The sequence below is a fragment of the Harpia harpyja genome, chromosome 2, assembly GCF_026419915.1.
Source record: "Harpia harpyja isolate bHarHar1 chromosome 2, bHarHar1 primary haplotype, whole genome shotgun sequence".
Taxonomy (NCBI): domain Eukaryota; kingdom Metazoa; phylum Chordata; class Aves; order Accipitriformes; family Accipitridae; genus Harpia; species Harpia harpyja.
In genome coordinates this window covers 36,228,725-36,256,097 of record NC_068941.1, presented here as the reverse complement: position 1 = coordinate 36,256,097, position 27,373 = coordinate 36,228,725, and the positions used below count along the sequence as shown (strand labels likewise).

Below are 27,373 nucleotides of genomic sequence, written 5' to 3'. Positions count from 1 at the left end.
TGGGGCTTGTGGAGTCTGTCCCAAGTGTCCAAAATAATGATACTCTTGCATCTTGCAGTCAAAAAGGTCATAGGAGTGCCATCCTATGTTTGACGTAGGAAGAATGGTCTGCTTTGTAGCGTTTGATGAAAGATGTACAATATGTGGTGGTTTGGGATTTTTTTGTTTTTGTAATAGAAACATTTAAAATGGTGTCAGCAGATGATAAAGCATTGCTCTAAGGGTTTTTATTTGTGCTTATATGGGAGCTTGGGAAGGAAACATCAAGCATGCTTTTTGAAGACAGCATATAGGTTAAATATGAATTTTAGAGCTAAGATAATTTTTCCCATGAAAACTGATAGGTGGGGAGCAAATCTGTAATTAGGACTCATATTAGAAAATAAATAGTTTAGATGCTACCATGTTACTTTCTTGCTATATATTCCAATGAAAACACATGAGAAAGACTGAAAAATTATATTCACGTAAATGATGTATTCCGATCGTGTCCATAGAAATGTATGTCTGTGTTGCATTGTAAAATGGTGTAGTAATCAAACAGGTAATAGAGTTTTAAACAAAACGATGAGGAGAGAAAAATAAATTCCACACATCACTGCGAAGACAAGAGTAATGCTCATCACATTTATGACAGCTGGTCAAGGTCTGGTTTATGAACACTTTGGCCAGATTACTCTCAGTCACATTAAGCTGAATTTTATTCTGTTACTACTAATCATTGTATGACAGCTGCTAGGCGGCCACTTCAAAGATTGCCATTTTGCTAAGCATCATCAAAGACGTGGATCTTCCCCAGAAAGCTTCTGGGAGATCGCTTGTTTGGAGCAAAATACCATTCGAAGTGTTGTAGTGGAATTTGCCCACTGAGATGCTGTCGTGGTTTAACCTGAGCCAGCAACTAAGCAGCATACAGCTGCTCTCTCAGTCCTCCCTGCTCCCAGTGGGATGGGGAGGAGAATTGAAAAAAAAAGTAAAACTCGTGGGTTGAGATAAGAATAATGTAATAACTAAAGTAAAATAAAATATACTAACAATAATAATAAAATATAATAATAATAGTAGTAATGAAAAGGAATATTAAAAAAAAAAAGAAAAAAAAAACGAAGAAAAGACAAGCAATGTGCGATGCAGTTGCTTACCACCCGCTGACCGATGCCTGAGCAGCGATCTGCCCCCCCAGCCAACTCCCCTCAGTTTATATACTGAGCATTATGTTCTATGGTATGGAATATCCCTTTGGCTAGTTCGGGTCAGCTGTCCTGGCCATGCTCCCTCCCAGCTTCTTGTGCACCTGCTTGCTGGCAGAGCATGGGAAACTGAAAAATCCTTAATTTAGGATAAGTGCTACTTAGCAACAACTAAAACATAAGTGTGTTATCAACATTATTCTCACACTAAATCCAAAACACACTGTACCAGTTACTAAGAAGAAAATTAACTCTATCCCAGCCAAAACCAGGACAGGTGCCAGGCTTCCATTACCTAGAGCAGTCCAGTATCAGCGCCAGACTGAACACACTTTGTCAAACACGAGCTAACGAATGACAAAACCCACTTTTCTTATAGATAAAAATAATAGTGCTGTCATTAGTAATGACAATTAGTATTGATATGGAGTTTATTTGTAAATACCTAGTTTACCCCTGCTCTTGGGTTGTTTTCTCAATGGTAGCTGGGAGTTTCTTTTTATCGTGGGTTTGTAATTTTCCTTTTACATTGCCATATTCAGTGTTTTAGGGATATCACCTGTGTTTTGTTCAAGAACGTAGAACCAGATACTCCTGCCGTTTGATGCCACAACAGTTGTTCAAAGCACTTGTTCCTGTCCTAAGGGGCAGACGTGTAGACGGGTTATCTTGCGGGTTTGAATCCATTGGTGCTACCTGAGCAGCCTTTCTCTGGGCAAGTGATCGGAATGGGCGCATCAGCTGAAAACAATATTTTGCTGAGCAAATATCAAGAACCGATTAACGTCGAAGCCTGATAACCCTAGCAGGAGACGAGGTGGCTTTGTTTTCGTGCACCCAGCGGAGAAGTGACACAACCGCTGTGCCTGTGTGACCATCAGGGGTGACGGTAAATCCGTATGCACGCCTGATGCGCTAACAGGCTTATAGGGAAATCATGCGCCGCGCATATGTCGAAGCGGCTCATTTAGTACTTGAAGAATGACACCAGCTTAGAAAGTGTTTATAACAGTTGTCCAGTGAAAAGCTGCGGGGAGGGTGCCTTGTCTTAAGGAACGCCGCGCAGGAGCGTCGCTCCCTGGGCTTCCCCTCGTTGCTGGCTGCTGCCCGCTGCCGCTCCCGACCCGTCAAAGGGTCGCAGCTCCCGAGCGCGCCGGTGCGGTCTCCCTACCGGCGACGGAAACCGTTTGATGTGCGAAAGCCCGAAGCAGTTGGACGGGAGGGCTCTGGCTTCCTCGCGGGGCCGGGGGTCTGCCGGGGCGGGGGGAGCCGAGGGGTCCCTCGCCCGGCGGCGGCTGCCCGCTCCCCCGCGCCGCCGCCGCCGCCGCCCCCGTCCCGGCCGCCCCTCTGTGGCCGAGCCGCGGGGGTGGCAGCCCGGCGGGTCGCCGCTCGCCCGGCTCCCTCCCGCCGGGCGCGCCGCCAGCCCTGCCCCGCCGCCTGACGGAGCCGGCCGGGGGCAGGAGCCGGCGGGGAAGGGGGCGCGGCGAGGAGGCGGCCGGGGCCGGCGGCCGCTGCCATGGGCCGGCGGGAGGAGCGGCGCTGGCCGCGGCGCCTGGCCCTGCTGGCGCTGCTCTGGCTGCACGCCCGAGGTGAGCCGGGGCGGGGGGGGGCGGCGGGCTTCGGGAAGGTGTCCGCCGGCGGGGCGAGGGGTGAGGGCGGGGGGGGAGGTTTTGGGCTCAGGGCTGGCGTTTCGGTGCTGCCGGGCTGCTCGGAGTGACGGGGCGGGCGATGCTGCCGCGGGGCGCAGGGCTGGCGGGAGCGGGCGGCGTGCCGGGGGAGGCACGAACAGCAGCTCCCGGCGCTGCTTGCTCTTGGGGAGCGCAACTTGAGACTGCTCGCCCCGCTCGACAGAAGAACTTTCAAAGCGACTGCCTTAAATTAAATCCGCCTTTAGGAATCTGGAGCGGTTTAGGCTTACGCTTTGTTTTGTAACTTCTGTCTCTTCCACCCCTTTTAACAGCGAGCGGGGTTTTGATAGTAACTGTAGACTAAGACACGTTGCGCTGCTTTCGGAGGAAGACCGAGCTTGTTCGTGCTTCAGTTTTCACAGGAAAGCGTCATGCTAATTATAAGGGAAAATGCCGCATTTACCCATCAAGAAGCAAAAATTTGACACGGCTAATAAGAAAAGGGGGCCCTAATTAGCAGGAAACAGAGACTGTAATAAGGCAGAATTTTGACTGACAGCGGAATCATAGTAGCTTTATTCATCACGGAGGCTGAAAATAAGGAACCTGTGTTAATGGGTTTGAAGCGTTCTTACAACAATTGCCTTCGAAAACAAGTTCAGGATGCAGTAAAAGAGATGGCGTGTTTTTGGGAGTTTAGAAATGCGCTTACAGTAGCGCGCTTCATTCACGTATTGATGTTCTTTGGAAGAACTGTAAAATCGCTGTCGTTGAAGAGACATTTTTCTGTTAAGCTTAGTGTCTTAAAAAGTGGTAAATAATTTAATGAAACATTCTTGGTGTTTTGGCTTGGATGTTTTTGTCATGAAGCAGTCAGCTAGCAAGCTGAGTATCACAACTGAAAAGAGGAAAAAAATTGGCACAGCAAGGAAGGTTTTTCTTTCTCCCCATAAATTAGTCAGTTCCGTTAACTAAACAGATAAACTTTCTGTGACCTCACCTACAGCCCTTCAGCATTAACCATGAGTTTTTCTGACACTTGAGATGATTTTGCTCTGGCTTCCTAGTAAGACACAATAAAACTAAGGAGCAGAAGCAGCAGCACCACTCCTGTAGTCCATTTGTCCTGAAAGCTTTCATGTGGTGGGAAGTGGACATGGTGTCCGCAGGAGCTGCTGGGCTTGGGGAGAGCGCGGCAGCTGCGCAGCGGGATTCAGAGCAGCAGTTGGGCTGCAGGAGTCCGTACCAAGTGTAATGGTGTACGCAGTTCAGTTTCAAGCTTGCGATCCTTGGTCGGTCATTTTCTCCTTGAATCACAGGAATGGCTGGACTGATGTTTTGTATTTAATGTTTGACCTCGTTTTCAGACTCGACTGCAGAAGCTGTATCTGAGGCATAGGAGTGAGCACGCTGCACAATTTTGCATGGGATGAGCAGATCTTACAGTCTTTGAGTGATACTGAAAACCTAGTTTAAAACCATTCGCTGGTACTATTCTTCCTAAGTGATACTTGTGTGAAGTGCACGCTCTGGACAAATTGCAGTCACACCTGACAGACCAGCCGTGGATATTTTTGCAGGGACCCTCGGTATTCTGCCAGCACCCTCTGCTGCCGAAGTAGGGAGTGCAGCTGGGGCTGCCTCAACTCCCCCGAAACCAGGAGTCATAAATGTTTCTGAGTCTTATTCGTTTCTCTCTGTTCCCTTTTAAAATTTTGATGGGTAAATGCTTTGACACTTCTTTTTGTGCAATCCCTTGAGAAACAAGGGGGTTCTTAGATTATCCTCAGAGTTATCCGTGCCAAAAGAATGTGCTCCTAAAGATACCGAGAATCTTGGTGCGATGACCTTCAAGGAAATCATGTGTATTCTGACTTCGGAGCATCTGCAAGGGCATTAGGCAGATCTGTAGAAGAAATGCAGTAGGTTGCTGGAAGATGTGCACAGAAAACCTCTCTTGTCCCGAAGAGACTAAGAGGTTTCCCTCTCTGCAGAATTCCAGGCACAGACACGAGCATGCAAAAGTTATGCCAAAAGATAAGATCCTCATATATTGTGTCTTATCAACAGTGTAACTACAAATGTCAGTAGGAGATTCCCAGTAGCATAAATTGAAACCCAGCTGCTCATGAGTTCACAGTTTGCATTTGAAATGTGTTCCCAACTTCCCGGCAGTTGGGAGCGAAAGCTTTTCTTGACTTTTGAGCACTTGTACAAACTTTTGAGGAAGTGTAACTAGTGGCTCGTTCAGCACAGAATTGTTTCCCTTCCGAGGACTGTATGTTTCTCGTTTGCCAGCACCGTTTAGAGGGTGAGAGGCTTGTGCTGGGGAATCTTTGCCAGGGAGCACCCATGCAGGTTCCCGTGGATGCTCTCACCAGCTCCATATCATCCGAAATACTGAACATGAGATGGAATCTGGCCCAAAATCTTTCAGCAATTAAAGAAAGACAAAGTGATAGCAATTGAAGCTGAGTGCTTTAGGATAATTTTAGGAGCTAAATCCCTGAAAAAAAACCCTTGTAAAGCTGTGCGTTGTGTAATGATATTCTTTATATATTTACTTCTTTTTAAGTTACCTGACTGTAACACTTTGCTTCCTCCTACCCTTTGGGTTATGGGTCAGAGTCCTATTGCTCTAGGCAGTTTCAAGGCCAGAAGTTGTTATGAAAAGAGAGCTTAAAATCAAATTAAGAAGTCTTTTAAGTAATTCAGTCTGTGCCTCAGGCCAATAGCAAGGTTTTCTAAAGCTGTATTAATTCTAGCTTAAATTTGCTTAGTGGATGCTTCTATTCTTTCCCTCCAAAGCTTCTGTTTCCTTGCAGGCTAATCACAGTGGGGACATGAATTATTAGCCTGTGGAGTCTGCCTTTTGCCTGTACATATGCCTGGGGAGATCCTGATGGTTCCACATGGTTACTAATAAGAAACATAGTTATATCATTGATGTAATGGCAGATTTGTACTGGATATAGGGCAGGAAGGCAACGCCAAGAGTTTAGTCAGTCCCTCTGACGTGTATACGATGTTTGTTACCAGTATTTGACTTTCCTTCAGTGATGAGGGGACCACAGGTTTCCAGGCAATGGGTTCCAGTGCCTCCCTATTCTCACCGCTAGAAAAATTAGTCTTAGGGATACTCTGGTCTTCTTTGCTCCAGTTCAAGTCCAGTTCTATTTGTCTGGTCTTGAGTGTCTCCAATTACTCTTGCTGACCTCTGCTGTGCATTTTTCGGTCTCTCCATACAGTCCTCAAAATGCAGAACTCAGACCAGAGTGTTTGTTTATTTGTGCAATTGCTTGTGTGCATGCACTCCAGCTTCTCCCGATCATTTCTACAACTTCTTGAGAACATTTTTGAATACTAGCCCTGTCCTGCAGTTCACGTGCAGTCATGCTTACGTCCACAAGGCCTATACCTTGTCCTAGAAGGAATTGAAATACTTTTGACATGGTTTGTTCTTGACAAACCTATGTTGGCCATTGCTGATCTCTATCTGTTGGTTGGGTATTTTTGGCTGAATTTAATCTTCTCTTCTCTAAACTAGGCCAAAACCTAATTTAAGTGGACATTTAGAAAAAATGCTTGATTGAGCTCGATGATGCAAAATAGATGGTTGTACTGTAAAGGAAATGGGTGACAAAAGCTCTTCTTGCCAAAACACTACTTCTTTTTTTGGAAAACTCCCTTCTATCCCATAATCTGAGCAAAGTTCAGCTCAAAAAAAAGAAAGAAATGTTGCACAAGAGGCTGAGTTTTGGGGCAAAATTGTAGTTTTGGTCCAAATCCCTTGCATCTGGCACTGCACAGCTGTATCAGTCCTGTATGTGGAATGAAGTGTAAGCCTTAACTTACTGTAAAAATGGAGATTTCCTGCCCATCTTACCCATGTGGGATAGAGGCAGGATATTGATTTGGTAGATTTTTCCATCTTCCCGTACTACCATTGGTGGCATCTGAAGCGGAGCCACAAATGAGCATCTTTCTAATAGGCACCGACCATGTCGTAGCCTTGTCCTAAACCGGTATGTGGAAATCACAGAGAAGTCTCTCTGAACGAAAGAGCGTAGCATTCGGGAAAAATACAGGGGAGAAAGTATGTGAAGACTGGGCAGGAGCCAGTTGTATCTTTGAGGAGGAGTGTTATGCTTATGCCTATGGTGCTCTCTGTTGGTATACTTCAGCCTCATGCCGTGGAGCGACATATCAGCCTTTACAATTGACAGATCCAAAGCCGCAGGGACTTTGAGTAGACGCAATTGTTAATTATCGTTGCAATCTGGTGAATACATAAACCTGATGTAACAAAATTCTTTGGTATAATTACTTGTCATACAGTTCACTGCTCAAGGGATTTAGCAGGCAGTACTGTACTTTGGTTTAATCCAAAAAAATTCACATTCACCTGCTGGTCTAGTTGTTGTCTGGCAAAGTGCCAGGCCTCCACCTCCCGCCTCTGATATTTGCTGCTCCTCAATGCATTGTAACACTCAGAGGCTTAAAGCTAAAAATTCTGGGAATTAGGAGATAGGACCTGACATTGTTTGGCCTGTTGAAAGCTGAAGGATGATTTGGAAAACATGAGGATAGGTAACCTTTGGGCTGCGTTACTTTAGAGGTAGCTGTGCAGTGTAGTTGTACAGCACATGTTTAAAGTAGTAATCTTGTGAGTGTAAACTGATCCTGGTTACCATATGGCAAAATCCACTGAAAGTATGAACCCAGCTGTTAAATGCATAACCATGACTGTGTGTTCAAGAGTTTTATACTGCAGCTATTATGTGGCATCCCCAGCTATTAATCTCTCGCTATTAATCAGCAATAAAAGCAGCTTGTGGTGAGCATCACAGATGCTTGAAATCTGATCTCTTCAGCATCATACCTGGAGGGAAGATAGCAATACTAGGATCTTCCTTCCTTTATTCCCTCCCTCCTCATTTTTCTAGGAGATACGGTTCAACCCAGGACACATGAAGCATACTTTGCACCCACTTGTTCTGAACTGAAGTTTATCATGCACCAAGTGTCAGGTCCTCAGCTGTCTGGCCTTGACAAAGATAGTGGGTTTGAAGGCCTGACTTGTTATGCAGTTTAACGAACATTTCACTTGTGTGATTTTTGAATGCCTTTTGTTCCAGATTCATTGCTAGAAAGCAGAATATTTAAGTTGACTGAAACTAAATGTGCTATGTGTTAGCCAAAGTAACCATGAAGCATTTACTCAGCAGGTTACTTCAAACACCTATATGATTTTAAACTTAAATGGTCCTTTTGAGACTGACAGGACAGCTCTCTTCCTTGAGTACTTTGCAGAAGTGGAGGCTTAACTCCTTTAAAAAAATAACAGGACTCGTGTGTCCGTTTGGTTATCCAGACCAAGGATAGTCATATCTGTTTACTAACTTCTATTTGCAGCTCTACTATTTTTTAGTATCTTATGCTGCAAACTGACTGTAGGGGAGATATTTTCTAATGCCACTGATTTTTATGACATCTGTTTGTCTGCGGAGTTACTGTGATGTTGCAATGGTACTGATCATCTATCAGCAAATTTTTGGACTGTTGCTTCAGACACAGTGTGTTCATATAAATACAACTCAAAACGTGCACTAAGAAAGTGTATTGTTCTTCCTCTGCTGAAATCTGGCTTTGCATTAGCTTAGCAGTGTAAAAGGTACTTGAGTCTTAGCATATAAACATCCCGTGAAAAGGAAATGGGATATTCGTTGCTCCTTTTTTGAAAGAGAGTTTGGGAAATGTCACTTGCTGGGCTTCTTCAAATAAACCCCTGATCTCCTCTGGGACAGCTCTGCTGTCCTGGCTCATCCAGTGGCCCTGTAACGCGCTCGGGAGGTGTTCGAGGAGCACAAGGGCAACAGCAAGCGTGAGACTTGTCTCTGTTCCTGCTTTGCTGAAGTTAATGGCCTTTTGATTTCTGTTTCAAAAGTATTCAGTGAGCCGCTCAGAGAGCTGCAGCCCCTTTATTATGAATCCACAGAATAAATATTGATCCTGTGTATTAGTTTTGCTTTGCTGAGAGGACCATATCTGTGTGAAGCCATAGTTCTGTATTTGAATGGATACTTGTATCAGGCAGGATTTTGAAGTAATTGAGTGCTAAATGATCACAAAGATTAACTCCCTAAAAAATTCTTCTGGGTTTCTCAATTGCCCCAAAAGAGAGAGAGAAAAGCGCCTTGAAAGAGTGCCGCCCTTTCCAAGACAGTTGTCTGCAGAAGGATGGAAGGTAGGAACAGCTAGGGAAGGAAAACCCGATCGTGTTCTGCAGTAGCACTTACCACAGCGGTAACAGATCTGCGGAGACAGGCAAGACCTGGGCCGTGGAGAGAGAGAGATGCTAGCTGTGTTTGGGGGTTTTATGCAAGACACTTAGAATTGGAAAAATGGAGGTATTTAGTGATTTCATGGCTTCATTTAATTGTAAATACTGTCTTAATTAATTTATGCTTTCTGTTGCTCTTTTACCACTTTGACTCTTCCTTTCACTGCTCTTCTGAGGAAGCCAATATGACTATGAAGTTTTGATGAACAAATAGTCTGAAGATGTCTCAGAATATATTCATTTGCTTAAATATCCAATAACATCCCCTTAAATGTGGAACCAGGGGGTGTTTGTTCGTTGCAGCAGTATTCGGTGTCTAGGGCACGGTATCATTAACACAGAGTACTGTATGTGATTTGAGCTTTTTCCTAGCCTTCAAAATACTATAAACTTTTGGTGGATAAGGAGTAAAACATAATATTTCATTTGAGTGTGTTGTTTATAAATGTTTGATACACTGGTGTCAGAGACAGTATTTGTGGTTGCTGTTTCTGGAATGAGTGGTTTGAATAAAAGCTAAGCAGTCTGCAGGAAACATAAGCATCTCAGGAGCTCCATGAATACCACCGCTATAACCTAACCTAACCCGGTTGGGTGAAAAATGTGGTTTCCTGTCTTCGTTTGAAAAAGTGTTTTTCAGGCTTACTGACATGCATCCTGCAAATTTAATTTTCATAAATATTTCATCTCTTTCTTATGCTCAATTTAATCTATCAAAGCCACACGGTGCAGGAGACATCTGGGATTGTGCTTAAGCAGCTGGGTTTCATTTGCAGGAGGTTTCTAGCAAATTTCTCTTTCTTGCCAACCACAGAATGTCTTGGTGACTCTGCAGTAGCCCTGGGAAATTCAGCATAAGTGACACAGCTTCAGAAACAAATGGGCTTAGTTTCTTCCTTTACCTGGGTTAGGTACTGTCTAAGGCTTTTGATGGACGGCTCTGTCTTGTGTCTGTCTGGTCAGCCTAAGCAATAAGAGAATGTTCCCTCCCTCTCCGCCTCCTTTTTTTTTTTTAAGGTAAAAAAGCAGGAGTAGCACAGATTCCTCTTTTTTTAAAAAAAAGATTTTTTTTTTTTCTTCACAATGTTTACTTAAGAAAATTAAGTGACTAAAAATCAAACTGGGAAATCCTTGCAAGTCAGCCTTGAATCAGAAATGAACAACTTAAAAATACCCAATTTGCTATTGTTCAGGTTCACTCCGTGCAGAAGTTGCCATGATTTTTACTAACTGTGGCAACTTCTATACAGAGTGAAGCTTTACAGCAGCCAGCTAGATTTTCCTTTAATGAAAAAATGCAGAAAAATCATATACTGAAATGTAGTGATTAACAATCCAATTCCACAATTACATATGTAGTGATCAAGCAACATATGTATTAAATAAATTAATTATTAATTCAATACACTGTGTAAGGAATGAAGATAAAAGCATTTCCCACACTTCTCAGAACAGAACATACTGTGACAGAGTATGTAAATCAGTTTTATCTCCTTTTGGCAACTCGGTTCTATTAGAAATATAAGGCAAGTACAAGCATCGCGTGGTCTTTCTCCTCAGTGTTGGCTTTAACTGAGCTTGTCTTGGTTCCTTCTGCCCGAATAGATGCTGCTTACTGTGTTAATATTCGAAGCTCTTACTGACTAAGATGCCTCAGCATAAGTTATGCAGCATCTTCATACAGGGTAGAAGTTTCTGACATCGGGTTGACGAAAAGGCGCCCTCCTGAGATACGCTGTTGTGCTTGGTGGATTAGCTGGGTCCCTCCATCACAGGGCGATCCGGTGGTCTCTTGAGACTTGCTCTGATTTATTCTTTCAGTGCAAATTAGCTGTTGGAAGCTGAACCAAACTACGTTTTTCTTCTTAAATCTGAATGCATATTGATTAGATCATTATGACATTATACTAACCTCTTTTCTATCGTGACTGAGTAACAAATGAAAGCTCAGTATTAAGCTGTTAAATATCTTCTATTTGAGTAAGGGCCACCAAGTAGATTTTGTTGAATGAAAGATAGCTGCCTGTGGGAAGTCACCAGCTGAAAATACACCTACAGGTGAAGAAATAACGTCGCCACCTTCTGAATCTGTCATTACTGACTTCAGTTTGGTTAATAAATTTAGGCTTCAGGAGCATTCTTTCAGATCAGTTTTCAAAGAGCTGGAACACCTCATAAACTCTATTATCTGTTAAATGTAGTTTTCTCTATGTTCTCTTAGCAGTTCAGTTGTTATTAACTGCCTGAAGATGTACTTTATTTTTTATTTTTGTTGCCTTATAAATTGGAAAATAAATAAAGATAAACCAGAAGGCATCAGTAAAAAGAAGGAAGGTAAAAAATTGTCTGCAGTAATGATGGCTTTTGTAAAGTTTAATATCGGATTCTGTCCAAATCAATTGTTATTAACATTTCTTCCCTTTAAAAAAAGAAAGGAGACAGGAAAAATTCCAGCTATAGCTGCAATAAAGGAAATTTAGAGATGTTTCTTGCTGCAAATAGGGATAGCACAGTTGCAGTAGGCGTTTTAGCTGGACAGTAAGGATTAAACTCTCTAGGGAGAGGCTTGTTCACATGGGAAAATTTGGGCATGGAATTGCTGCTCTGTATGAAATGCTGGTATTTCAGAGATGCTGGTATGTGTAATGGTTCCTCCTTGGTAGTGGCTGTATTAAATGTACATAAATTCTTCTTTCTCTTAGATTCCTGTCTCCGTGCAAACCTAGATATGGAAGTATAGTTATATTCTGATAGTTTTACTGGTCAGTTCCCTTTAAAATGGTGTTCTCCAAAATGTTTGGGATTGATCCAGTATCTTTTAGTAGCAGTCAGTGATAGCCGACACTCTCATTGTGGATGGTTATTAACAGTACTGTGTGGTGGTTTGGTTTTTGAGGGTTTTTTTAATACTTGACTTAAGCTGACTTTTCTCTGGGATGGAGGGAGATGCTATGCTGTATATAACCTGAGGAGGATTCGGTCTGGAATATCTGTCATTGTACTTTGGTATTTTGTTTTTTAAATACAATATTGTAACTGTTTCATAAATCGCTCAGAAATTCTTCTTTGGGGGGAAAAAAAGCCCTAGACTCTTTCTAGCTCTGTGGACACGCACTTCTGTCATGTACGTGTTTTATTTAATAACAAAATAGTGCCACAAAAGAAGAGCAAACTAAATCTCATAAACAAATAAAATGGAATGCCGCTAAGTTATGGAAGCACGTAAAGTGCCTGGGCAGTTGTTTATGTAAAAATCTAACCTTTTTAACCAAGTTTCTTTCAGCCCCGGGAAGGGGCTGCTGAACACATTTCCCTTGAAACATGTTTGTGCACTGAGCTAGCATCCCACCACCCAAAAATGTGGTAAAATCAGCTTAATGGTATATCCTTCCTTCTGTAACAAATAGTTTATGTTTATTTTAGATAACAGAGAGAAATAAGGCATAGGTGATGTAAAACAAAGGGAAAATAAATTCAGTCTCTAAAACACATTGTTTCTAATAGGTGAAGAAGATCTGATTTTTCTGCAAGCTCTGTAAGCGATGTGTTTGCAGGGTCCTCTGCGTGTTTAGAGAGCAAGGAGAGAATGTAATCTGTAGCTTTACAACCGTGGGCACCAACACGCGCTAAGAACAAATGCTTCCACCTGTATGTTTTCACGTCCTGGTGCCAAGATGACATTGCTGCTTCTGGGAAGCACCTTCATGCTTTCGGTGGGTGCTGTTAGATGGGTGTTACATCAGGGAAGGGCTGCAGCCCTGCCATGGATGTGATGGCAAGCAGTCAGCAAATAGAGGAAATGAGAATTGATGAAAAAATGCCCGTGATGGTGTACTGCTCTCACTTCTCTCCAAACGATACGTTTCTGCTGGTGGGCAAACACCTTCCATACTCGGACTTGCAGAGCTAGAGGAGAGCTTTCGTCCTGTGGTTAGGTTTAACGCTTACATCTGACATAAGAAGGACTTTTCAGAGGTAACTAAAGGTGGTGGTGTAAATCTTTATTATATTGTTGTATAGATCTACAGGATATATAGAAGTTTGTGCTTCCAAAACTGTTAGCTAAAATGGCAAGATTTTTCTTACTGTGACAGCATTAATGATTTTTATATTTTCAGTGTTTATTGGCGTACTATTTCTAATAGTGTTTGGACAATATTAGGGGAAAAATAAGTCATAAACAGCATGAAAAAGAGCCATTAAACCCACCATTGCAACCATTTGGTATAAAAAAATCACCTCCCTTACCCTCCAAATTTCTCTTGTCTGTTTAATAGTGTCTTGGTAGTAACAGAAAAGAGGACATTTCTAAAGGAAATAATACACCTCAATTTTCTGAATAGGCAATTTTGTGTTCAGTCCACTAATGACCTTTTAAAGATAGAAAACCCGAGTGAGAGTTAAAAGTCTTAAGTTGATTTTGCAGCTTTGTAGTATAATCTGACCTAGATGCGCATCTGATTTGTGGATCCAGATCCACAAAAGTTCTGTGGTTGAACCAAGTTCAGCTGATTTCAGTGGGTGTTAGGCACAAAGATACCTTTGTGAATCTGGTCTGCTCTCCTGTTTCACCTTCTCTCCTGCAAAATGGAAATAATAATGCAGTCTGACTCCAGAGAGCTGTTTACGAGAGACATTAATTGGAAGCAGCTGTCGCCACTGGTGACAAAGGCCATAGAAATATTTGTAGATAGATATATATAAACAGCAACAGACTGTTGCTATTCCATATGCTGGACCAAATGGCTTTCAGAATCTGAGTGGTCCTATGGCAGCCCACTTAGGCTACGAGCTAGTTTCGTGTTACGTGCCCATCGTTTTTCTCAGGGCAGCTTAATCTAAAACAATATAGAATAAATTTTCCTTGCAGAATGGCAAAGAGAGTTTTGTCATTCATTCATTTGCCTGTCTCACAGACAGGATCTTCACTCGTGGAGTGAGGGGAACCGTGTTTTGGCCTCATCGTAAGAACTGTAGGAGGGATGTGGTGGAGGAAAGGTGTGTGTCCCAACATCAGTACTCCAAACTGAATCTGTTAATCTGGCCTCCTGCCTGATCTGGACCAAAGAATTCAACCAAGTGCTTAATGCACCCAAGCTAGTATGTTTTAAGGAGAGTAACATGACATTTAGAAAGGCAATTTATAGATCTAAAATGATGGCAAGTCTGTAAACACTGCCTGGTAAGTTTTGTAGTCACAGGAAGTCACGCTACACAAGCACAAACTCGGATGAAAATACCCTTGCTAGCGTTGCATTCAAAATGTCTGCATTTATGTTGCACACGCAACCTTTGTTTGACCTCTGTGCATATGCATTACTATGCAGTCTTTAATTGCACGATAACAGATAGCTTTTCCATTGGACCCCTGCTTTCTTCAGTCCAAAGGATAGGCAGCACTTGCTTAATGAGTCCCTATTCAGTATTTTTTTTTAGTTGCATTGTTCAATGTGTGACCATCGCCTTATTTGCCGCATGCTATTCAAACCCTGCTGAGGCCATAATTATTCATTTCCTCGTGTTTTTTTTCCTGAGACACCCATCATTATAGTATCTGAATGTTCATTAACTTCAGCTTAGATTCACAAATCTCCACAGTTAGACAAAGAGATATCTGTCCCCCCATTTTGAAGACTGAGCATCAAGGCAGGGGACAGTTCAGGCTAGAAGATGACACCCAGGTTGTGGTTTCACATTTGGGTAAAACCAGCCTAACTTAGCATGCGAGCAGCAGTATATACCTCCTTGCTGTTGATCCCTCTTTCTGCTTGTCTCTGGTACTTAGGCAGCTGCATGGTGGAGCAGATCACTGATGTGACTGCAAAATAACCCCACCAAAACAGAAGGAAAACCAATTTTTGGTTGGACTGACTCTTTCAATGGATCCGCTTGTGAAATCATGCCGTTGTTCTACCACATGCTTGGTTTGAGGCGCTTTGGGCTCGATCCCTTGGCACGCACTTACTCAAGGTAAAGCATGGTCTTCCTGATGTCAGTGGCACTTGTGTGTGCTCAGTGTGCTTGCCAGTTAGGTCCTAGGTTTTCAGGTTGAGCACATAGAAAAGTGGAGCAAAGAACCAGGCATCGCCTGAGAAAAGAGTGGCTTAGATGTTCCTGCTGGCTTCACACACAGGTAGTGCTGGGAGAAATAGGTCACGGGAAAGCATGTAGCTGCATTACTCGGAGATCATTCCTTTTCTTTTTCTTTTTTTAATAATTTTTTCTACTCATGGTTGTTTACCTTACCTACCTTTTAAGTTTCTGTCAAAAATCGAAAAAGGATTCTACAGGCAACAATAAGTATCCTTTATTAAAAAATCCTGCAGCGGTAACACTAATTCGACCATCTCCTAAGTAGGTGGGTAAGTTGGTGATTTTTTTATGCGTGCTTTTAACATATTGTGGTTTTATAGGTGATTGCTTAGACTTGAAAAAAGCAAATGGAAAACAGAAGTCCCGTCGCGTAGCACGCACGCCCATTGTGCCAAAGCATGATGCAGCATGATGACCATGCATATCCACTGCACAAAACTTTTTCCTTGAGTGAACAGAGTAAGTGGCACAAATAATAGGTTACAAATCTCCATGTGTCTAGCACTTGGAAGGGACAGGACATTTTGCCAGGGCCTTGCAGAAAGATTTTTCCACAGAGGAGTGATGCGATTCAGCAAACCAAAGTGCCATGCTAAGCTATAGAGAAGCATCCAGTGACTCTCGTTCCTACTCGACTCGGTTGTCCCCAGCCCATTCCCCTCCTTGAGTGAGTTTATATAGTTCCCACTGCCCTGGTTTCTCAGCTCACTTCTGCTGCTTGTCAGGCTTATTGGTTTTACCTCCAGTGCTTTTTCTCAGGTTTTCAGTCCAGCTCTGTCTGTTTTCTCCACTCATTCTGACTCCTCATCAGATCTGCCTGTGTTTCCAAGTACTGGGATGAACAACAGTGCATCGTCCAGTGTGCTGTTGCACAGCCTGCTATAGCCTCGGGCAGGCAGGAACCAAGGCTGCTGGAAAAGTCCTGCTGAGTTGGCATATTCCCTTTGGAAGTGACGTTGTCAGGAAATCCAACTCTTCAGGTCCCTAGGGTCTGAATTAGTACAGCCTGGGGGGTTTACTGGTTTATTACTTGGTCAAGCTAGGTCCGATTTTTGAAGGAACAGCAACAAACGCACAGCTAGTACAAACTCTTCTACTAATGGATAAAGATTTTTTTTAAGAGAAAGTTAATAGAACTGCTTCATGGAATGGACTGTAATGCTTCAAATTATATTTACTACAAGCCTGTAATATTGAACATATTGAAATATGTTTGGAAGTCTGTAGGTCTGTGTGCCACTGGCAAGAATATAGGTCTTTAAGGGAAAAAATCAAGTCTATGAACACTTTGAATGGTTTTTTTTCCTTGGACTCATGCTATCAGTGTTGTAGGAGTAATGGAAATCAAAGCTCATGGCAACACGTGCATCCAAGATCTGAATTTTAGTTTAAATGAACAGTGGGGTTTTCTCTTTTTGGAAATGTTTCAAATAACGCTCAGTATAGCACTGGAATGGCTTGTGCTTTGTAGGCTTTGGAGTGTGATTCACTGCTCGGGTTACATCCATAGCACCCTCTGCACCATTCATTTCGACAGGAGGGAGGAACTTGGTATCTCACAGGATCAGGTTATTATTTGGATGGTTTTCGTATCCGTATAATGCCTAATGCCACCTGGCAGAGATTTTTTTACCCTGATATATATCATAGAGTAGAAAAAGCTGTTTCTGCTGCTGTTAACAGTCAGCTGTTGGGTGGTTTAGCTCTGCTGTTCAGGGAGGGTGTTTGCTCTTCTCTACCACTTTCATCCCTTGATTCTAAGAAAGGAATTTTTTACTTAAGCAAAACATGGCCTTTTCCTGTCAGCAGCTGGGAGAATGAGGATTAAGTTCTCTAAACAAAGCTCAGCGCCCTTGTCAGGTCTCTCTTTTCAGAAGGTCTCCAAAGCCGTAATAATCAAAAGGCAGGTTTCAGGCGAAGCATTCCTTCGAAACACCTGCGTGTTCTTCCCAAAGGACGAAGCTAAATGTGGCATCCTTGCAGTGTATTGCGCTCCAGCAGTGTGTCTGGGGCTGCCTCTTTGGAAATTTCCTCTGAAACTCAGCGGACACAGACCGTAAAGAAATTCAAGACATTTCTGCAATGTTGCGAGCACTTGGTATCTGTTTCCTTAAACCCCCTGAAGAGAGACATGAAGGAACTCTTTGCAGTAGCATTCCTCCTCCCTTTTTTAAAACATTCTTTTGCCTGTTAGGGATCTAGGCTATACGTAGAGCATTACTGTTGTTAGTAAAGAAATGGTATTGCCTGGCAGCTTCAGTCCAGCAGAATTGACTTGTTTTATCATGCTCTCCATCTCCTTTCTCGTGCATGGCCATTGTTGGTTTAACTATTATCTTCTTTCACTCTACACTGAAAATATGCTTTCCACCTTCCCCTATAAATGAACAATTCGGTTGCATATGCATACGTGGCAATTCTGTGCTAAATGCAAGATTCTGCAGCAGCGTGTAAAGAATGAGCTTTGGAAAGCAAAATTTTACTGCTCTGACAACCAGAATCCCAACTGGCAGAAGCTACCATTTGCGAGAGTTCGCATACGTTGAATGGGGGAAAACACGGTAAATAGTATTGTTTCTTAGAACTTCAGTTTGACTCGTTTGAAAAGTCAAGGCAATTTATAAACTAAGTAACTTTATATTTCAAAATACTGATTAGTCTTTTGGGAAAGAAAGATTGTATAGGTGAAACTGAACATCTTCCGAGGGAAATTGCATTAAACAATTAAAGGTCTGGAGACAAATGTGAGATGGATTATTTTAGTTGAAAAAGATGTTTTCTTGCCTTCATTTAAAATAATCTCAGAGGAGATTAGGAAACACGGATAGAGTCACAGAGCAGTTTTTAATGTTGCCTTGTTCCTCTGAAATTAAGCTATCACGACCAAAGAAACATACTGCAGAGTCAGGCTCAGTATGTAGTAAGAATGTTTTAATCTAGCCTAGGGCTTGCTGCAAATTCTGAGTCTCTAGAGTTAAGAAAGAGCAAAATACTGTAATCTCATTATTTCCAAAGTTTCATGTCTCTTCAAAACAATTTTCTCCTGAGTTCCTGAGCATTTTTTCAGCTGCTGCTTTCCTTTTTTTTTAATCTTTTTCTTCTCTCTGGTAGATAACAGTCTGGTTTTCAGATTGCCACCAAGACTGATACTATAACTGATCCAACCTCTATTCATATTCTGATGTGACCACAACAATGGAAACAATATGGAACAATATTGTTGGAATCTTGGAATTCTGGTAATGGAATTATCTTGATTATCTTGCTAAGAGCTCTGTGGAGGATGGATCTTTTGGCTTGGTGGGCAACAAACAGTAATACAGAGGGTCACCATAATACATGTTTTATGAGCATTATGTTGAAACATTTTGGGTTTAGATTATTTTATCTTTTGTTCATTAGGCCAAGTTACATTTTCAATGTTATGAAATAAAAAAGTGAAAGTACATTAAAACAGTTTTGATGTTTTAAAATTTAGAAGGTTTGGATTCAATTTTTGAATAAGCCGAATTTGCATTTTGGGGTAAATTTGTAAAGAGTGACAGAAAGTAAGTCTGGAAGGAGGTTTGAGTTGTCTAGGCTATCCCTCCACCTGAAGGCATATATAACTGTACATAAGCCATTTCTGACACCTCTTTGTCTAATCGTTTTTTAAACCTTTGGGAAGAGAGCTTTATTCTTGTACTTCTGTAGATGATCTGTTCCCATTCTTAGGCTTTCAAAGAAAACTTGATTTTCTGAATGTCTGAGATCTCAGTGTTAAAATTTCAGCCTTTATTTCCCATCCTGTGCAAGCGCACATAGAGCAAGAGTACATCTCGCCTCTCTTTGCAGAGACCTTTTACTTATTGCAGAGCTGTTACCATGTGGCCCTTGTCTCTAGACCAAACCAACCTCGTCATTTTAATCTTTCCTCGTAATTCATTGTTTTCAAATTTGTGAGGGTGATTGTTGCACCTTTCTGGACTTTTTTTCACAAGTTCTTGTCCTCTGGGAGCAATGCTGCCCAAAGCATGATGCTGCTTTTGAAGCAGCTTCCCAGCTCTGAGCAAGAGGCTTGTTTCTCCTTTCTTACACAGAACAGTCTGTGGATATCTCCTGATATGGTAACTGCTTTCTCATAAATTATTACACCGATGACTCACATTAAGTCAGTGACCCATTGTCTGATGCTGCAGATTATTGACTAGCCAGTTGTTCTCCATGTTGTATTTGTGTAGCAAATTCTGACTGTTCATTATTTGGACTTGCGCTTACTGAATTTACGGTGTGTCAGAAACGTCTCATATGGATTTGTCATCAGTGCACATTGTTCCTGTTGTTAATAATTGTTACTGTTTTTACAGATGAAGTGTTTTGGGGTCAGGTTGAAATAACAGAATATAATAATTTCTGTGGCAACACTTGAAAACACGTTAAACCTGTGAAAGTAAAAATTGCCATTACCATTAGTGGTAACCAAGTGATAGTGATAGTTACTTTACATTGTGTATGATTATTATAAGTCATGCACTCATACGGTTAAGAACAAGCAGCCTGGAGATACAAAAGGATGCGGTGTCCATGCACAGCTCCTCTCAAACATGTGCAAAGGAGGATGACCAAAGTAGGCAAGAGCAGCATAGGCAGAAGCAACGGGCATTCAGAAAAATAGAAACTTGCAGGGAGAGGAGCGGTTCTGATAATGTCGTAGCTGAGCATCCTAAGCTATTAAAATGTTTCTGGTGGCATGGTCCTACTCAAGGACGAAGCCATTGACAATTAATCATATTCCTCTTATTTTCCACTCCCAAGGTGATGCAGCTCTCTGGAATTTCTCACTGAATGGAACAGCATTTTCTGTTTTCCTTTTTTGTTTGGTTTTTTATTTTTGAAAGGGGATAAAAAAATCTGGAATTGCTTTAGCAGTCTTGTCACAGGTGATATAGGACTGGAAACATGAGCCTTCAGTCCTGGGATGTACTACTACATATGGCCATTTGAGCGCATCTTTGTTATGAAATAGTTATGCTGGGTGTTGTATTTTGAATGAATGTATCTATACACACAAAGTAAAAAACCATGTGTGAAGTAGTGCAGAGATGACCAAAGATGTATTAGCAATATAGGCCCGATGGACTGGTGCACCCTTAGTGCTGGTAGGGGAGGGAGCTGGAGCTGGTGGGTGGGTGTGGGGACGGGAGACTGGGGAGAAACCGTCCTGTCGCTTGTGCTGCTGGGGGATGGGAAGAGTTTGTACGGGGGGGCTGGGACCACTGCTGCTCTTGCTCTGGGTGGGCTCTCTGCCCCCATTCCCATGTGAGCAGCTCCAGCAAGCCTGGCTTTCTGTGGCTCGCACGTAGGCCAGGCAGGCAACGGGGCTGATGCCCCGCTGCTTCCCCCATCAACGTGCTGCTTCAGTCCTGAAGAAGTTCCCTGCAGACCTTTATTGCTGAGACAGCAGTCCGCCTGGGGGGATGCGTGAGTGACTTTTTTCTAAAAGGCAGGGTGTGCTCGGCTGGGGAGGGAAGAGAATTGGTTGGGAAGGAGACTTGGTGGTTCATCCAAACCTCAGCTTTCATTGAAACTGCTCAAAACGTGGAACGAGTATGAACTGCTGCAGCGATGCCTCCCCGACCTCGTGGGTAGTGTGAAGTGATGCTGTCTTACTCGTAGCTAACTCAAATGCTGGAGGTGGCAGCTTGAAGTGTAAAGCCTGTGAAGGACATCTTTGCATCAAGACATGTCCATCTTAAATATTTGATAAGGCTGGTGTTCATTTATCTGGAAAGCATTCAGTGCTCAGCTGTGGGGAGAGAACACTGTATTAGCAACTGCCTCCGCAGTGGAGGAGTCCGCTCGCAGGGGCTGCTGCCGAACTCCCGCAGCAACGGTAGCTGCTCTTCGCTGTGCATTCCTGGAGTCGGGTGCTGCTGCCGCATCCCCCTTGCGCTCAGGGAGGTACTCCCCGGCCGGCACGGAGGGAGGCTGCTCTCTCACAGGATGTGGAGGGAAATCAGTGCCGTGGCTGCTTCCTGTCATCTGCAATTTCACATGTCAGTATTCTCGCTAACCTTTTCAAATAATACCAAGAATATGTGATTGACGTCTGAAACAACACATTTGTTCCTAGCAGCAAAGACTAGACTCAGAGTAACTTATTGTAAAGCTCTGTTTCCACCAGACAGCGATCCGTATTGAAGCTTATTAAAGTCATGTGTTCAATTTTTTCATAATTGCCCCCATTCAAACCGTGGCAGGCAGCCAATAAAGCACTAAGTGGAAGTTTCTGTCGGTCCACCTGTCTTTCTGTAGCTAACAAAGTGTGCCGTTTTTTGTCTTGTAGACGTTACACAATTCATTGTCAGAGGAACTTGTTATATATAGACTTAAAATAAATTAGTTCGAGACAAGGCCAAAGCCTTTCGACTATACTTCTTTGTATAGCAAGTCATGTATTTATTATACAGAGTGACACATTAATACTTTGTTTGGGTGGAGAGCTTATTCTTAAACAAGAACAGGCAATTCTGGTTCTTGGCCATATTCATCTGTTAAATGTCCTAATTAAAAAGGACGACATCCTGAGCAGCATGGGTTTCAGCAACGGCACTCACCAGTCTGGACTACGGGCTCTGCTACTTTGGTTCATCAATTAGTTGGAAGCTCTTCCCATGCAAGGGTTGCTGTGTTTCCAGGTCCTTGTCCTCTGCCAAAGCCCAATTTGCAGCAAAAGGAAACCCTTTTGCTACACTTCAAACCATAGGAAGACATCAGCGATTGCCTCATATTAGCCTACTTGGAGAAGTAGGAAATTAATTTTACAGACTTCTAGGAAAGAAAAGGTTTTTTTAAGTTTACCACTCCTGATCTCTATGAACAACAGGTACACAGTTTATCAAACCTGTAATTAATTCGCAGCTGGAAGTGCCTCCAGGATCAGAAACTTGACTCCAGGAGAAGCAACACTGGCAAAGCGAAGGAAAAAAAACCCAAACTCCTGCTTTCTATCAGAGCAATTCATCTTGAAAATTTTCTTTGCCTGTGAGGAGATTGGCAAAGACAGCTGTTGCTTCATCCTGGAAAATGGCCCAAAAAAGGTCCGCAAAGAGACATCTTGCAGTGATTTTAATGTAAGCAGTATGTTTAGCAGCAGGGTTCTGGATTTTCCTTTATTTCTGCTGTAAAATTCAGGTGTGCTGGCACATATGCATAGAAGGAAATGAGCAAGCCAGCAACTTTGCTTGCTGGCCATTAGCAGTGAAACACTTCTGGATGAGCTAAGGTAATTCTTCAGTTGAGTGATCTCAGAGTAAGACTGACACCTTAATTTTGGTGATACCCAAACTGTCAGCACATGATTTCCTTGTCCAGCCGGTTTGTGGGCAGTGAAGTATCATGTCTGGTCAAGCCTGAAGGGGAATAAAACCTAGTCTCCCTTGGATCAATTTTAGGATGCCCTGATTGCTGTTACAGAGAACCTCTCGCTTTTATAAACTGCTCTCCTGGAAGGCTTTTCCTGATTCATTTTCCCTGTTCACCTTCCACAGAAAGACTCTGTTAACAGAAGCTTCTCCCTACAGAGTCTTGCCCCTCTTTTAGACCTTTATATTAAGACTCTTAAGCAAAATTCATTTTTTAAATAACTCAATTCAGAAATAAGGATGCAATGCACCTTCCTTTATGTATTGCTAGCTCTTTGTTGTTGTTGAGCAATTTAGGAAAGGGGAGAGAGGAAAGGAAGGATGTTGAAGAGGTTGCCAATGGTTAAATTCTTCCTAAAACTGGGTGTGTGGCTTGTGTCAGGTAACTGGGCATACGACTTGTCCTTTGGCTAATAGGTTTTCTGGTTCTAGATGGTTTTACATGCTGGATTAACTTCTGTGACCTCTTTCTCCAGGCTGAACTTAAATGTGATTCAGACAATGTTAGACCAAATCAGGATTAGCTCCTTTGTTGGTTTTGCTTGGAAGGATGATGGAGGTGGCTGCTTACCATTCAGGAGATGGAGCAAAACACTGCAGGGTAAATTGACACACAGTTCAATCCAGCCACTTTTCTAAGCAATGCAGAAACTTGTCTTTCACTCAAATCTGCAGTACGCACATTCATGTAGCATGCAGAAGAGAATGATATGTCATCTCCCATCTCTGCCCAGGCAAAGACATTCATGCTCCATTGGAAGATCTGGGTCTCAATATATGCACATTAATTGCTTTGGGAAGTCGGAGAAAACCTCCTAATATCTTGATGATCTGTTAAATAATTTGAAGACTCTTCTAAACACACTTATTAAGCACTAAGGTCTCTTCAGTCTGTTCAGGAGCTGGAGAATGGTCTTCTCACCAAAGCAGTGTAAAGGGGCCTTGGCAGTGTAGCTAATTTTAACTGAACAAGGATTATTTGTCTAGGGTTTTTCACACAGCCGTACTATTGGGTTCTTTCACCACAATAATGCTTGCTAAGATCGCTGTGTTGTTTTATCCCTTCTGAAGGAAATGCCAGAGCTTTGAGTTTCATTTTCAGCACCTCCCATAACATGTCTCTGTTTCTATACACTTAACGTCTGTTTGCAAATGTATCCATCAGCATCCATTCAGCGTATGAGAACTGGCACTGGACTTCTGACTTGAAGGCTGCACTTCTGTCAGCACATAGGAGATTGAGATGAGAACCGGAGTCTCGTTTTAAAAGATACAGTAGAGACATGCACGACAATTTAAAGCTCAACTGGTTAGACTCAGAAGTTTCTCACTCCAAATTATCAATTGTTTGAACTTTTTTAAAAATCATAAAATAAAAGATTGTATTTATTGTACAAAATCCCAGCAAAGGGTAGCATTCTGTCCTCACACAAGTAATCCCAGTGTATTGTGAGAAACAAAAGGCAGGGTTTTGACTGAGCGGGTTTCAGCTCTCCATAGTCCATCTCTTCCTTCTGTTAATGAATAAAGGTGAACTTCTGGGTGAGAGAAAGGTGGTAACGGAGAATGAATTCAAATAGCTGTTTTGCCTCTGATCTGTAGAGCATGAAAGTAAATCCCACTGCCAAACACTTGAAACTAACCCCCAAAATAAAAAATTGGAGCCATTCTTTTCTGCTCCTTCACTGCTGTTTTTCAGACAGTTGGCAACAAGAAGTTGAAGTACAGACAGAATTATTTTTCAAAAGCAGAAACACTTCCAGGGTGAGCAAGTTTCATTTATAATGCTATTATAATGAGCATTATACTTACAAACCCCTGTTTTCAGGTTATAACCTTCATTTAAAGTTATATAAATGAAGGTTAATGTCTGAGCTGGTGAATGAAGAGGTGTTCTTTGTAGGTGGTTTTTGGCACTGTTTAACTCATTCTGCTAAGATTTGCTTCAGTCTTCTCATATTATTCTGTGGGGAACAACATTCATACAGTCTTACCCTAGCAGGACACAGTAATGCAAAGTACAGATCTCTTCAGAGAGTAAAGACCCTTGCATAATTTGGTCCCATTTTCAGGGGCAAGCGTTTATGAAAAATAATATATTAAACCGTTCAAAGTAAACCTATAAATTCCCTTAGGTTTCCTTGCAGCACTAGTCACTGCAGTCAGTAGCAATTATTTAAGATTTGCTCTATAGACTTTACATGTACTCTATCTAAATATTTTTTCCATATTAACAGCTAAGTATCCCACAGAAAGTAGCGCAAGACTGACATTTTGAACACTATATGTTGAAAAATAGAAACAAATGCTGGACATCTAATACATTTTAATCTTGAAAAGGTATTTAATACTCTGAAAATGTTAATGAAAAATTTATTTCTGTTGGCTTAAATAACGATGCTGCCAGGTGGGCTGAAAGCAGAGGAGATGGAAAAGGAGTGACGAGCAGTTGTTAACAGTAGTGTGCTATGTGAAGCATGCTGAAGTTACCCTTGAAAGTCCAAATCGGGGACGAGGCATGCTGCCAGAACTGGAGAGCTTTTCTTAACGGCTGCCCTGTAGTCTAGTAGAGACTTCATGCATCAGGACTGCCATTTAATTAGTGCTGAATTTGTCTAATATTTGAAGCTAAAGCTTATAGTTGTTTTACTAGCAAATGCAGACGTTATTAGTTTGTAGCCATGTTGCACAGAGAGCGACGCAGAGTTTGAAAGGCATCTTTGAACCTTCTCCTTCAATACTAAACTTAAGCCTGTGCTAATAGAATTGAAGCTGCAGTGGAAACAAAAATCAACTGCCCTAAGAAGTTTGCATGCTGCGTGAAATGGTGCACACTGCAACACATCAGTGGGAGAGGAGACAAGATTCTTAGCTAGCCTTATTTTTTCAGCCCACCTGCATTTTATGTGAGTTCTTTCTTTCCTCCTTGCTGTCTCTTAGTAAGTAAATGGAAAGAAGCAAAGCCATGCAGTAGGATGTTTTGAAAAGACTTGTGTGATTGACTGCAGGGTTTGCCACTGAAGGAGAGCTACAAGAGAATACTTCCCTCTCTCAAAATGCCACTTTTCTGTGATTCCATGGGAAATATTTGGTGTGTCCTCAGTGATACTTTTTATCCAGCAGGGCTGGCCCCAGCTGTGGTTGAAACCCTTGTTTCACCCCTGGGATTTAACCATTGATGTGGAGCTGCGACCTCCTTATGTATTAAAAAAGAAAAAAGAGTGTGGTTTGCATTAAGCCTTATTAAAACCCAGGATTACTTCTAAATGAATCATTGGCATCTTTGTGAGACCAAACTTTTGAGGTGAACTTGTGAAACGGGGGTGTTTCCCAATGGTACACTGCCTACTGTGACAAAACCTTGAATACCGCGAGGACGGTGGAATGATGACTTGTTTTAGGTAGGACCCATTATGTCATTTTATTTTCACATCTAAATGGAGCTTTTTTAGATTTTTATCATAATTCTGTAGATACTTAAGTGACTCTCTCCTTATTATGGCAACAAGTGTCTACAGTGACTTCCTGTGAATTTTCTAAGTGCTATTTCCCCAGCATTTCTACTTTTGGAAAAAATAAAAGGCACTTCTATTTGGCTTTATCTGGTGTTTCTGTTCAGTCTAATATGTGACCTTAACATCCTATTAAAATTTATAGATACAATAAGAAATCCCTAATTAACTTTTTCAGCATTGTCCTTAATTTGTCTCCTTGAAGACTGGAAAGTGATATTGTTGATAGAGATGATTCAAAAGGTTAAAACAATTAAAAAGCATAAGAAAGTACAGATCGGCAGAAAAATGTTTCAGTTTAGGCCTAAAGTATTCATAAATTTGAGTTACGCTTGACTAATAGTTTCAACTAAATAAAAGCAGCATTTTTGAAAATTAGTACACCACCTCCTCAGTAAAATGTAAATATTTTTATTTCAAAATAACATCTCCATGTAAACATTGACCTAGCTCTAAGCAACAAAATAAAAAAGACAATGATTTCAAGAAGCAGTAAATGATCTAGGAAAGAAACTAAATCCTTTGGGCTGAACAATATGCATTCAAAGTGACATTTGCAGGTTGGCTGGGACATTATTGGAGGAAGCTTCCATAGCTTATTTAAGCTTCTTTCCAATTTTTATTTTTTGTTCAGTCACCAAATTTGAAAATTCCTTATGTGTTCATCCTCAAGCTTGGGCACCCCTGTCTTATTTAAAAAAACCCAACCAACCAAACAAACAAAACCCCCAAAATCAACGACAACAGACGGAAAGACAGACCATCCAGGGAGAAGAATTACAGAGGTGGGAGTGAAAGAAAGAAAGAAAGAAAGAAAGATAGATAGATAGATAGATAGAGCACACAGCATACATGTGAAACCAGACCATGGACATTTTAACTGACTGCTTTTCAAGATGCCTTAATATTTCCATACGAACTCCTCTGTGAGTGTCTTCTCCTCTTACTCGTATGGCAGCATCATTGGTGACACTGAGTTCTTCAGGGAAAATGCACTTGCTGTACTGGTTTTCAGAGCTATTTTCAAGTTAAACAAAGCATCTCCCATACCAGAAATGCAGAACACTTAGTGGCTTTCCTCAGACAGAAACTCCCAGGCATCTCCTTCGATGAGCGCCCCGCGGGAGCAGGGAACACTTGCCTTATAAACAAACATGGCCTAGGGAGGCTGGCCTGCCGTCTTGCAAAAATAACGTACGTGGAG

At 42.0% G+C, this 27,373-nt stretch overlaps 1 protein-coding gene across 2 annotated transcripts in view; it reads left to right on the top strand.

Moving 5' to 3' along the window:
• Nucleotides 1–27,373, top strand: part of BMPR1B (bone morphogenetic protein receptor type 1B) — a 259,184-nt gene that overhangs the window by 175,168 nt on the left and 56,643 nt on the right. The window contains exon 1 of one of the 2 annotated variants that reach the window (XM_052776076.1): nucleotides 2,661–2,779. The exons of the other annotated variant lie outside the window; for it this stretch is intronic. Within the exon in view, the coding sequence (XP_052632036.1) occupies nucleotides 2,707–2,779 (73 nt within the window). The 5' untranslated portion in view covers nucleotides 2,661–2,706. Of the gene's footprint in view, nucleotides 1–2,660; nucleotides 2,780–27,373 lie in introns of those variants that run through there. 2 annotated transcript variants of the gene reach the window in all.